General features: G+C 45.2%; 1 protein-coding gene across 1 annotated transcript in view; it reads right to left on the bottom strand.

Annotated features, from left to right (window-relative positions):
• The window catches only part of PRKAR2B (protein kinase cAMP-dependent type II regulatory subunit beta), a 219,360-nt gene that overhangs the window by 25,670 nt on the left and 180,402 nt on the right, over nt 1-13,288 (bottom strand). The window contains exons 5-6 of the mRNA XM_040412807.1: nt 8,968-9,074; nt 4,954-5,107 (exon numbers count right to left, since the gene is read on the bottom strand). Coding sequence (XP_040268741.1) covers nt 4,954-5,107; nt 8,968-9,074 — 261 coding nt within the window. The remainder of the gene's footprint in view (nt 1-4,953; nt 5,108-8,967; nt 9,075-13,288) is intronic.

Genomic DNA, 13,288 nt, shown 5'->3' with positions numbered 1-13,288 from the left:
ACATTGTATGCCATATTAAATGGTGGCATTAGAAAGTACAACTTGTCCCTCAAACAATAAGCCTCATACAACTATGTGTATGGAAAAATAAAAGTTATGGCTCAAGGGAGATAGGGAAGAAAAATGAAAATGAAAAAACCTACGGTATCCTAAGGGTTAAAGTATAAAAATATTTATCCTATATAGTGAACAGTTTAAAAATTTTTAAAAATAGTGATCAAAAAGTCATATACACTCCAAAATGATATAGCTGAAAACTACAGATCACTCCACAAAAAATAAGCCCCCCGACAGCTCCGTACACGTGTGTGTGTGTATATATATCTATGTAAAAACTTATTGGGCCAGATTTATCATTAGCTCAGGTCAGAATAATGGAGTGAAAAAGTCCCAAAAAAAGTCCCAAACGCTAAAACTGCGCACAAATTTGCAACTTTTTTCTGCTCTGCACTATGCTCGCCAGTTTTCTGAAAGTGGGCGTGTTTTCTTATGTAAATTAATCTCTAGACAGATTTACTATAAAGTCGCAAAAAAGTCGCAATTTCACTCCAGTGAGGACCATGCTTATCTTATGAGACTTTTTAATAGAACATGCGACTTTTTCATAAAAACGTGCAACTTTTTCGTAAAGATGTGCGACTTTTGTAAAGCTGCTTACTGACGGATAAACTGCTACCGTCAAACCACATTTATTACAGTCTTAAAGGGCCGATCATAAATCTGACTTGGCTAAAACTGACTTTAGCCATATGTTAAAGTGGAGTGAGCTGTCATAGTAATGATAAATCTGGCCCATTGGGTTCAGAATATGGTGAAAAGTTATTTAAATGTCGTATCACTGTAATCATAATAAGGGCTCATGCACACGGCCATTGCCCCGCCGTGGTCATATTGCAGCCCACATACAGCAGGTCCGCAATACACGGGGCACCGGCCATCCCTTATCATGGATGCGGACCCATTCACTTGAATGGGTCCGCAAACCCAGAGATGCTGTGTGGAAGTACGGATCGAAACCCCACGGACGCACTACTGAGTGCTTCTGTGGTGTTTCTGGCCATGCCTCGGCACCACAAAAATGTAGTGCATGCACTACTTTTTTGTGGTGCAGACCGTCGGATGCAGATCGCGGACCCCATTCAAGTGAATGGGTCCGCAATCCGCATGCAGCTGCCCCATGGTAGGGGCACATGCACATGGTCGTGTGCATGAGCCCTAACCCAGAGAATGAAGGGCACAGGTCAGTTTTACCACATAGGGAACATCGTAAAAAAGAATACAGAATATTTTAATTTTTTTTCAATTCTACCCAATTTGTAATTTTTTTCCAGCTCCCACTATGCAACAGTTGTATGCAACAGTAAATGGTGCCAAAAGAAAGTACAAATTGTCCCTCAAAAAACAAGCCCTTATACTGCTATCTAAACTGAAAGGCTGAGATTAAAAAACAAAAACGCAAACTCACCCGGGGCAGAAGCAATTAGGCTTATTGCACATGAACGTATGCGCTCCGTGGCCATATTCAATGGGTCCGCAAATCCGGAAATGCGGAATGGTGAGGAACGAAAGCACGAAACGGAACACTATGGAGTGCTTCCGTGGGGTTTTGTCCCGTACTTCCGTTCCGCAAAAAGATAGAACATGTCCTATCTTTTTGCGGAACGGCCGGATCGCGGACCCGTTAAAGTGAATGGGTCCGCGATCCGCTGCTGCTGCCCCACAGTGGGTGTTCGTGCATTGCGGCCCGCAGCACGGCCACAGGGCGCACACGTCCGTGTGCAAGAGGCCTTAAGTGGTGGAGACACCCGGGACCCCCGCCGATCAGCTGTTTGAGAAGGCAGTGGCGCTGGCAGTAGTGCCGTGTCCTTCTCGCTGTTTGGCCTCATGCACACGACCGTTGTGTGCATCCGTGGCCGTTGTGCCGTTTTCCATTTTTTTTCGCGGACCCATTGACTTTCAATGGGCCCGTGGAAAAATCGGAAAATGCACCGTTTTTCAGCCGCATCCGTGATCCGTGTTTCCTGTCCGTCAAAAAAATATGACCTGTCCTATTTTTTTGACGGACAACGGTTCACGGACCCATTCAAGTCAATGGGTCCGTGAAAAAACACGGATGCACACGTAGGCTACTTTCACACAGACGGATCCGCAGATCCGTCTGCATAAAAGCTTTTTCAGAGCTGAGTTTTCACTTCGTGAAAACTCAGATCCGACAGTATATTCTAACACAGAGGCGTTCCCATAGTGATGGGGACGCTTCTAGTTAGAATATACTTTGAACTGTGTACATGACTGCCCCCTGCTGCCTGGCAGCACCCGATCTCTTACAGGGGGCTGTGATCCGCACAATTAACACCTCAGGTGCTGCACCTGAGGGGTTAATTGTGCGTATCAAAGCCCCCTGCAAGAGATCATGTGCTGCCAGGCAAGAGGGGGCATACCCCCCTCCCTCCCTAGTTTTAAATTCATTGGTGGCCAGTGGGCCCCCCCCTCCATCCCTTGTATTTAACACATTGGTGGCCAGTGCGGCCGGCCCCCCCTCCCTCCCCTGTAGTTAACACATTGGTGGCCAGTGCGGCCGGCCCCCCCTCCCTCCCCTGTAGTTAACACATTGGTGGCCAGTGCGGCCGGCCCCCCCTCCCTCCCCTGTAGTACTGTAGATTCAGGACGCTACTGCAGTCCTGGTTGCCATGGTTACTTAGCAATTTTTAGAAGCATTATACTTACCTGCGAGCTGCGATGTCTGTGACCGGCCAGGTGCTCCTCCTACTGGTAAGTGACAGGTCTGTGCTATAAGCAATGCGCCGCACAGACCTTTCACTTACCAGTAGGAGGAGCGCCCGGCCGGTCACAGACATCGCAGCTCACAGGTAACTATAATGCTTCTAAAAATTGCTAAGTAACCATGGCAACCAGGACTGCAGTAGCGCCCTGGTTGCCATGGTTACCGATCGGAGCCCCAGCGATTAAACTGGGACTCCGATCGGTACTCTCCGCTGCCACCAATGATAGGGGGGGAGATTTTAATTAGGAGGGGGAGGGAGGGGGGGGCCACTAGCCACCAATGAATCTACAGTACTACAGGGGAGGGAGGGGGGGCCGGCCGCACTGGCCACCAATGTGTTAACTACCGGGGAGGGAGGGGGGCCGTTCGCACTGGCCACCGATGTGTTAACTACAGGGGAGGGAGGGGGGGCAGGCCACACTGGCCACCAATGTGTTAACTACAGGGGAGGGAGGGGGGGCGGCTGCACTGGCCACCAATGTGTTAACTACAGGGGAGGGAGGGGGGGGGGGCGGCCGCACTGGCCACCAATGTGTTAACTACAGGGGAGGGAGGGGGAGCCGGCCGCACTGGCCACCAATGGGTTAAATACAGGGGGGAGGGGGGGGGTCTGCCCCCTGCTGCCTGGCAGCACCTGCCAGGCAGCAGGGGGCAGCCATGTACACAGTTCTTTTAGTATATTCTAACCTGAAGCGTCCCCATCACCATGGGAACGCCTCTGTGTTAGAATATACTGTCGGATCTGAGTTTCACGATCTAACTCAAATCCGATGGTATATTCTAACATAGAGGCGTTCCCATGGTGATGGGGACGCTTCAAGTTAAAATATACCATCGGATTGGAGAAAACTCCGATCCGATGGTATAAAAGGGACTCCTGACTTTACATATAAAGTCAATGGGGGACGGATCCGTTTGCAATTGCACCATATTGTGTCAACGTCAAACGGATCCGTCCCCATTGACTTGCATTGTAATTCAGGACGGATCCGTTTGGCTCCGCACGGCCAGGCGGACACCAAAACGACATTTTTTTTCATGTCCGTGGATCCTCCAAAAATCAAGGAAGACCCACTTTTTTGCGGCCCTTAAAAAAAAAAAAACGGTCGTGTGCATGAGGCCTTTACCGCAGGCCCAGTGACGTCACGATTAGTATCACTGGCCTGGGCGTGAGTAAGCTCCATTCATGTGAACAAAGGATAGATCATCAGTTTAAAAAAAACTGCAGAACCCCTTTAAAGGGAACCTGTCACCTGGATTTTGGGTATAGAGCTGAAGACATGGGTTGCTGGATGGTCGCTAGCACATCCGCAATACCCAGTCCCCATAGCTCTGTGTGCTTTTATTGTGTAAAAACCCGATTTGATACATATGCAAATTAACCTGAGATGATTCAGAGCTTATGACTCTTTTATGTTAATTTTACATAAAAGGCAGGAAGTTCAAAAATGCATAATACTTATTGAATTTGTCTGCAAATGAAATGAAATGAAAAGTGTAATTTATATGTTTAGGGTAACACAATGAACATTCAGAAACGCTCAGTGAGGGTAGCATAGTAGAGGTGGCAGGTTCCCTTTAAGGGTACTTTCACACTTGCAGAGGAAGATTTCAGCAGGCAGTTTCGGCAATCCGGACGCAAACTGATGGCATTTGTCAGACGGATCCCGATGCGGATCCGTCTGACAAATGCATTGAAATACCGGATCTGTCTCTCCGGTGTCATCTGGAAAAACAGATCCGGTATTAATTTTTTTGCATTTTTAAAGGTCTGCGCATGCGCAGACCGGAAAGCTGGATCTGTTTTGCCAAAACACTTAATGCCGGATCCGGCATTAATACACTTCAATGTAAATGAATGCCGGATCCGGCATTCCGGCAAGTGTTCAGTATTTTTGGCTGGAGATAAAACAGCTGCATGCTGCGGTATTTTCTCCGTCCAAAAAACGTGAGAGGGACTGAACTGATGCATCCTGAACGGAACGCTCTCCATTCAGAATGCATTAGGATAAAACTGATCCGTTTATTTCCAGTATTGAGCTCAATACCGGAAAACAAAAATGCTAGTGTGAAAGTATCCTACAGCCACAATATGGACAGAAAATTAATTGAATATAAAAAAATAAAAAAATCTTTTTGTTTCCCCAAAATAAAGAAGGGGTACTTACCAGACACCATACTGTCCCAACTGATGTAGCAACTATTGTAGCAGCTCTAGGTGTGTTATACATTAATGCCAACTCCCCAAAACTTCCTCGGTTGTCATAACAACCAACACATCTTCCCACACCGTCTATCTTTACATATATGTCATACGTCCCCCTGCAAAAGTAACAAAAGAGCATAATGACACACTCATTCATGTTCACATATTCGGATTAATCAAAAATTATAGTCACACATGGCAGTTGGTAACAAACTATGATATTGCCAAGTACAGGGCATTTTACTCGTTGCAGGTAACAGAGCGGATCAGGAGGTCGGTAAATCGCTCTAAAGCTAATCAGGACATAAAGGCAGAAGAATCCGAATCCCAGCATCTGTTGCATTAGAACTATATAGTAGTTTATTATAGTGTTTTCACTTATCCATATGATAGGAGAATATTATCTAATCAGTGGGTTTGCAAAATCTGGGATATCTATCAGTCACAAGAATGTGAGTCTTGTGTCTCATCCTTGAATGGAGCGGCATTGGAGCATGCACTCACCCATCACCGCCAGTCCTTGTAATTGGTGGGTGTCCAAGCAGGTGGACCACCACTGATCAGACATTTGTCACTTATCCTCCTAAGGCCCCTTTCACACGAGCGAGATTTCTGCACGGGTGCAATGCGTGACATGAACGCATAGCACCCGCACATGAGTTTTTTTCACGCATCAGTTCTGCGTTGTGTGAAAAACGCAGCATGTTCTATATTCTGTGTTTTTCACGCAGCCCTGGCTCCATAGAAGAGAATGTGGCTTCAGTGAAAAACGCATTGTATCCAGAAGCAAGTGCGGGTGCGATGCGTTTTTCACTGATTGTTGCTAAGAGATGTTGTTTGTAAACCATCAGTTTTATATCACGGGCGTGAAAAACGCATCAAAGCGCATTGCACCCACACAGAAAAAACTGAACAACTGAACGTAATCGCAGACAAAACTGACTGAACTTGCAAAATGGTGCGAGTTTCACTGAACGCATCAAGAACGAATCTGGAGCCAATCCGTATTGTTCGTGTGAAAGGGGCCTAACTGATTTGAACTATACATTTTAATTTACTTTATAATCACTTACAATGTGTCACTATAAAGAAAAGGCTATTAAAATGTTTTCTAAAAAAAAGCTTCAAAAAAGTGCCATTTTAGAAATGTTAGATAATTTCTTTTAAAGTAAGGTTTAATTATATAAAAGATACAAGCAGAAGGACCCGGCTTCGCACAGGTATACTGTGTTTAATCTATTTCATTTCATGTTTGTGTGTGTCGTTAAAAGATATCGACAGTATCCCCCATAACCGTGACATCTACAGCACCCCGCCCCCTTAACACTGACCTCCACAGCCCCTCACCCCTTAACACTGACCCCCACCCACAGTGCCCCATCTCCTTAAAATGGGACCTTGACAGCAGCCCACCCCCTTAACTTTGACCTTTAAAGCAGCCTGCCCCTTTAACAGTGAGTTTCACAGCACCCCACCCCCTTAACAGTGACCTCCACAGGGGCCCGCCCCCTTAACAGTGACCTCTACAGCACCCGCCCCTTAACACTGACCATAGGTTACAGTCCCCTTAACTGACCTTTACAGAGACCTCCACAGCGACTGCCCCTTTAACAGTGACTGCCACAGTACCCTGCCCTCTTAACAGTGACCTCCACTGTATTATTCATGATCTGAGTGTGCCTTAGCAAAAAAATAATAATAATAATAATAATAATAATAATAATAATAATAATAAAATATGACTTTTATTAAGATTCTCTTAAAATTGCTAAGGTAATGATTAAAATAAGTCACTTAATAGGAATTGGGTCACTAGGTCTCCTTTTCTTGTTTGAGGCGAGGGTCAAACAACTGTCGTGTGCATGAGGCCTTATACTAATATTGAACCCAATACTTACACACTAAACAAGACTGTCAGCATCTGAATGAAGACAGAAGGAATACTTTTGTTATTGGGACCAATATAGATTATCCCTAACAGGATATATAAATATTTAATGTATTGCTATTGTATACTGCAGCCTGTTTTTCATGTTTCACATTTTTTTACAGTCTTTTCATATTCTTGTTACTTCATAACAAATAGTGAGACTGTCTCCATTACGGTATCGTATGGCCGAGACAGCATAGGAGCTTGACCTATGGTATTGTCAATGTCAAAATTTCTCATTTGTTATTTCTTATTTGTTATTACTATTTGGAGACCAATTTTGTAACTATTTAGTGTATATACACATATTTTAAGTTTTAATTTTAAATATATTAAAATTTGGACAAGTGTTATCTCAACTGTGACTCTAATTATATAAGTGCCTGTCCACTTCCAGACTGTAATGATTTAGACTAGGCCAGAGGTATCCAGAGGCTGGGGGTCGCACTTTTCAGGGCGAGTGCTTCGACATACATCCACTAGACTCTTCCCTAACCTGAGACTAGGGACTGAAGGGTAGAGAAACTACAGTGCCGTAAATGAGCCGCCCGTTATATTGACCCCCGCCTCAAACAAGAAAGGAGACCTAATGACCCAATCCCTATTAAGTGACTTATTTTAATCATTACCTTACCAATTTTAAGCGAATCTTAATAAAAGTTATATATATATATTTTTTTTTTCCTAAGGCACACTCAGATCATGAATAAATAGTTTATAAGCTCCTGAGTGAGGATAGTAGTGCAAAAAGACACAGCACCAAGTCTATAAGTATAGTGACCTCCACTGTACCCCGCTTCCTGAACAGTGACCTCACAGAACCCCACTGCCTTAAGAGTGACCTCACAGTACCCCGCTGCCCCTTTAATAGTGGCCTCCACAGTCCCCTCCAACCTTAACAGTGACCTCACAGCGGCCTGCCCCATTGATTTCCACAATAACCAGCTCCTTTAACAGTGACCTACCTCCACAGAGCTCCGTTCCCTTAAAATGTGACTTCCACAACACCCCACCCCCTTAACAGTGACCTCTACAGCACCCCGCCCCTTAACACTGACCTCCATAGTGGACCCCCTTAACTGTGACCTCCACCATTCCCTGCCCCCTTAACTGTGACCTCCACAGTGGCCGCCCCTTTATTAGTGACCTCCACAGTACCCCATCTCCTTAACAGTGATTTCCATAACACCCCACCCTCTTAACAGTGGCCTTTACAGCAATCTGCCCCTTAACACTGACCTCCATAGCGGACCGTCCCCCTTAACTGTGACCTCTAGAGCAGCCTGCCCCTAGGGTAGCTAGAGGTCTGGTTTTAGGCCGGACAGTCCGGCTTTTAGACCCCCTGTCCTCCGTCCGGCGCAGGGCCTGGACGGACGCAGGGATGTCCTTTTGAACAGCTTACTCTCAGACAGCAGCACTGTGCTGTCTGAGAGTGAGCTGCAGGGAGGAAGTCACCCTCCCTCACACCCCTGCAGCTGACAGAAGTTGATTTTTACCTTCATTTTTTCAATCCACTTCAGCTGCGCAGTGGGAGGGGGCGTGGCCTAACTGGATCAGGGTGTGGCCTAGCTGGACCTGGGGGCGGGGTTTTAGAGTCCGTCTTTTGAGGGTGGCCTGAATGGCTGGGTTGTAAAACTGTGTGTATGTGGAGACTAAGGACCTGCGAGCGTCTATTGGCTGATAAAGAACATGTGACCGTGTATGGCAGTTGGGATATGAAGAAAAAGACCTGCAGGCTTCTATTGGCTAATGTAGGTCATGTGATGTGCCATATTTGCATTTTTTGGGAATATCTCAGGAACGGTACGTGCTAGAGCTGAGACCCGGTCTAAAACCTTCCCGGACACCTGATGTACCTGTGTGCCAAATTTCGTGATTGTAAATGCGACGATGCAGATTCCTTTAGTGGTCATACACACACATACATTCAGCTTTATATATTAGACAACATCATGCAATGATACTAGCACATGCAGCTACAGGTTACATATATGCGTGGCAGTATTAATACTCAGATCCTTTCCTCAAGTGTTAAGAACTCTGTACCTGTCAATAACATAAAAGTTGTCCCCGTCATCACCTTGATCTATTATGTGGTCTCCACATTTGATCAACTTCTCAAACATTGCATCTAATACTTGAGACATCTGTTCCTGAAACAGAAAAAAGACAGAACTCAAAACCCCATGCAATTTACATTAAAAGCAAGGCTAAGTATGGTACACGCCATGCAACTGTACACACATTTCAATCATAATTTGACATTAAAGTGTAGGATTCTATGATTTTCTGAGATTCAGCTTTAAAAAAAATTAATTGCTCATCAAATGTGAGTAACATAACATTGTATAAAACTGACAGCCGAGAGATAATTGGATAAAACTTGATAAAATAGGCTATTCTCACAGAAACTGCAAAGATTAACTCCACTAAGTGAACATTGTGTTAATCCTCATGTGCAAATTGTGAATCAGTGGCAAAATAATTCTTGCGGATCCGCAATACACGGGCATCGGCTGTGTGCACCCCGCACCACGGATGTGGACCCATTCACCTGAATGGGTCCGCAAATTCGGAGATGCGGTGCAGAAGCACGGATCGGAACCCCACAGAAGTCCTATGGAGTGCTTCCGTGGAGTTTCAGGCTGTGCCTCCGCACCGCAAAAAAATAGTGCATGTACTAATTTTTTGCGGTGCGGACCGTCTGATGTGGATCGCGGACCCCATTCAAGTGAATGAGTCCGTGTTCCGCATGCGGCTGCCCCTCGGTCGGTGCCCATGCATTGCGGACCGCAATTTGCGGTCCGCAGCACGGGCCGGCCAGCACACGATCCTGTGTATGAGCACTTAGTCATCAATGAAGATTCATTGTCTGTTATACCACTGAGGAAGAAACTGTATAGTTTCGAAACGCGTCTGGTTGAAGAAAGGGCAGTGTAAACATCGATATATAGTGACTAACGAAGAGAACAGCTCCGATAAGAAGTTGGCGTCCCGACAGTCCAGCTGCGCACGCGTGAGAATTTCGCTCTGAGGAGAAGCCGAGTCGACGGCACACGAGGCAGACAACAGAACGGAAGCACATACCGGCGGGGATTGTGTGAGTAACACGCAGATGCGTAGTAGCGGCAGCAGCGAAATCAGTTGTGACTGATTAAGTGGACACATAGACCAACGGGGACTGTAAGGCCTCTTTCACACGAGCGTGGCGTGTGAGGGCCCGATAAAATGCGGGTGCATTGCGGTAAAATGCACGATTTTTCCGCGTGAGTGCAAAGCGTTTTAATGCGTTTTGCGCGCGCATGAGAAAAATCGCCATGTTTGGTACCCAGACCCGGACTTCATCACTAAAGTTCAGGTTTGGGTTAGGTGTTGTGTAGATTTTATTATTTTCCCTTATAACATGGTTATAAGGGAAAATAATAGCATTCTTAATACAGAAAGCAAAGTAAGTTAGGGATGGAGGGGTTAAAAAAATAAATAAAAAATAAATAAATAAAAAGTTAACTTACCTGCACCATAGCTGCCGGTCTCTGTAATATCTTCAGGACCTGGCAAAAGACCTGTGGTGGCGTCACTATGGTCCAATCACATGGTTCATCACCATGGTGAGGGACCATGTGATGTGATGTGATGTGACGTCACCACAGGTCCTTAGCCGGCAGCTCAACATTACAGAAGAAGACAGAGATCCGCAACTACGCGATCAAGTGGACTCGGCGAGCTAATTTTTAAGTTTTATTTTTAACCCCTCCATCACTATTTTACTTTGCATTCTGTATTCAGCACTTGCTTGCGGATGCTTGCGATTTTCACTCGGCCCCAATTACTTTTATGGGGCCTGTGTTGCGTGAAAAACGCAGAATATAGAACATGCTGTGATTTTCACGCAACACACAAGTGGATGCGTGAAAATCACAGTTCATGTGCACAGCCCCATTGAAGTGAATGGGTCAGGATTCAGTGCGGGTGCAATGCGTTCACATCACGCATTGCACCCGCTTGGAATACTCGCCCGTGTGAAAGGGGCCTAAGTAACACGCGGTAGTGTGCAATAACGAAACTGGACAACTGGATAAATGTGCAATAACCAGGTTTGTATGTGTGCACGTATCGTCAATCACAAATAATATTCTAACTGGACATATTTAACAATCTAACAAGACGTACAATAAATACCACATTATGAATGGATGTAATCTAACTATTTAACAAAGTGTACGATAAGCACAATATAAGTGAAGAGAAGAAACTAAAAAGTCACCAAAACAGTTCAACATCTGATATGATAGATCACAAAAAGAACAGATTATAAGGCAATTGCCTTTTTTTTTACAATGTTTGCTTGAGCTCCGCATTTAAAGGGACAGTTCAATAACTGATGTTTATGATTTATATAAGAGTGTAATTTTAGTATGTTAGTAAAAGTTGATGTGAATTACCACATATAAGTGTAATTGTTATATGTTGATGCAAATTACTGTGAGCCAGCCAACTTGGTATTCTAAGTTATTTGTGCACTTTTTATGGTCTGTCTCTCAAAGGTCAGAAAAGACCATTGGGAGAATTTATTATTATTATTTTTTACACAGTAGCCTCAAGTACTCAAGAGGTAATCTGCCCCTTTACAGTTATCACTGCTAAAGCCGTGCTGGGTCTAGTAAAACCCAGCAGAAGCCTCATGGAACCGCAATCCTGGTGATTACGTGATCACACGTCCATTAGGAAGAATACATACAGCTGTAGCGATGCTGCCTCTATTCTAAACACATTGCTCAATGAACGAAAAGAAAGAAGTGGCCATTCACATAATTAGGGCTCATGCACACGACCGTATGTATTTTGCGGTCCGCAAAAAAACGGATCCGCAAAAAATACTGATGACATCCGTGTGCATTCCGTATTTTGCGGAACGGAACAGCTGGCCCTTCATAGAACAGTACTATCCTTGTCTGTAATGCGGACAATAATAGGACATGTTCTATTTTTTTGCGGAACGGAAATACGGAATCAGAATGCACAACGGAGTAACTTCCGTTTTTTTTCCAGACCAATTGAAGTGAATGGTTCCGCATACGGTCCGCAAAAAAAAACGGAGCGGACACGGAAAGAAAATACGTCCATGTGCATGAGCCCTTAAAAGGCGTTTTTCGGGACTTAGACACTGATGGCCTATCCTACGGATAGGTTATCAATATCAGATTTGTGGGCATCCAGTCCCCAGCACCCCCAAATGTTGCGCATTTCTACCCGGGGGAGCAAATCCTGCCCATGTAATCCGTTGCTAACAGCAATCCCCAGGAAAATGCATACAATGGAGGATGCCGGCAGCGGACCACATGTACCACACAAATTTGTGTGGTACATGTGGTCCGCTGCCGGCATCCTCCATCGCATGCATCTTTTGCCTTTTAGACCACTTTATTCTGTGATTTTGTCTGTATATGTATGCCTGGAGGTGGGGCAACCTCAGGTTTGAATGTGCCTTGATTTTGATCTATGGGTAACATTCAGGTGCACCTGGGCAGCCTGCGTCACATGAGCCAGTTATAGGTGGGACTCACAGCCTCCTCCCTCCTCCCATTGTATGTGTGATTTCACGCTGGAGGTAACTGGAAGCTGCTGGCTGTGTGTCGGACTTTATGCACCTATCATAAATTGTCCATACGGCATAGGTAGGTTAGCGTTAGGTCCCGTGCCATTTTGAGATACCTTGACGGGGTTCGGGGTTCTTGATATGAGACTATATTAGTGAAAGTCTCATTTTAGTATCAGTATGAGGGTTTAGCCATATATTGTCAATTGCATTTACCATTGTAGTGCACCATTTTCAGTGATTTTCTAAAGACTTTATTGTGTATGGCAATGTCAAAACAATTGTCACCAAATTATGCTACACTAGCACTTATATGGTCCAGACATCACCACCTTACTATCCAGAATCCCACAATGTCTATCTTCTATATCATCCTTCTCCTTTCGCTTTCTAAAACTTAACATGGATAAAACAGAATTTATAATCTTTCCCCCATCTTGCTCAACCCCCCCAACAGACCTATCTATCATGATCAATGGCTGCACATTCTCCCCGGGCCAACCAATTCCGCTGCCTTGGAGTGACCTTGGATTCTGCCCTCTCCTTCCGACCGCACATCCAAGCCCTTTCCACCACTTGCCGCCACCAACTGAAAAACATCTCCCGCATCCGCGCTTTCCTTAACTTTGAATCTGCGAAAAAGCTTGTACATGCCCTCATCATCTCCCGCCTAGACTACTGCAACATTCTCCTCTGTGGCCTTCCATCTAGCACTCTCGCACCCCTCCAATCTATCCTCAACTCTGCTGCCCGACTAATCCACCTCTCACC

This window comes from Bufo bufo, chromosome 1, assembly GCF_905171765.1.
Source record: "Bufo bufo chromosome 1, aBufBuf1.1, whole genome shotgun sequence".
In the NCBI taxonomy this organism is placed as follows: Eukaryota; Metazoa; Chordata; class Amphibia; order Anura; family Bufonidae; genus Bufo; species Bufo bufo.
Note: the sequence above shows the minus strand (reverse complement) of the source record. Positions and strands in the feature narration are given on the sequence as shown.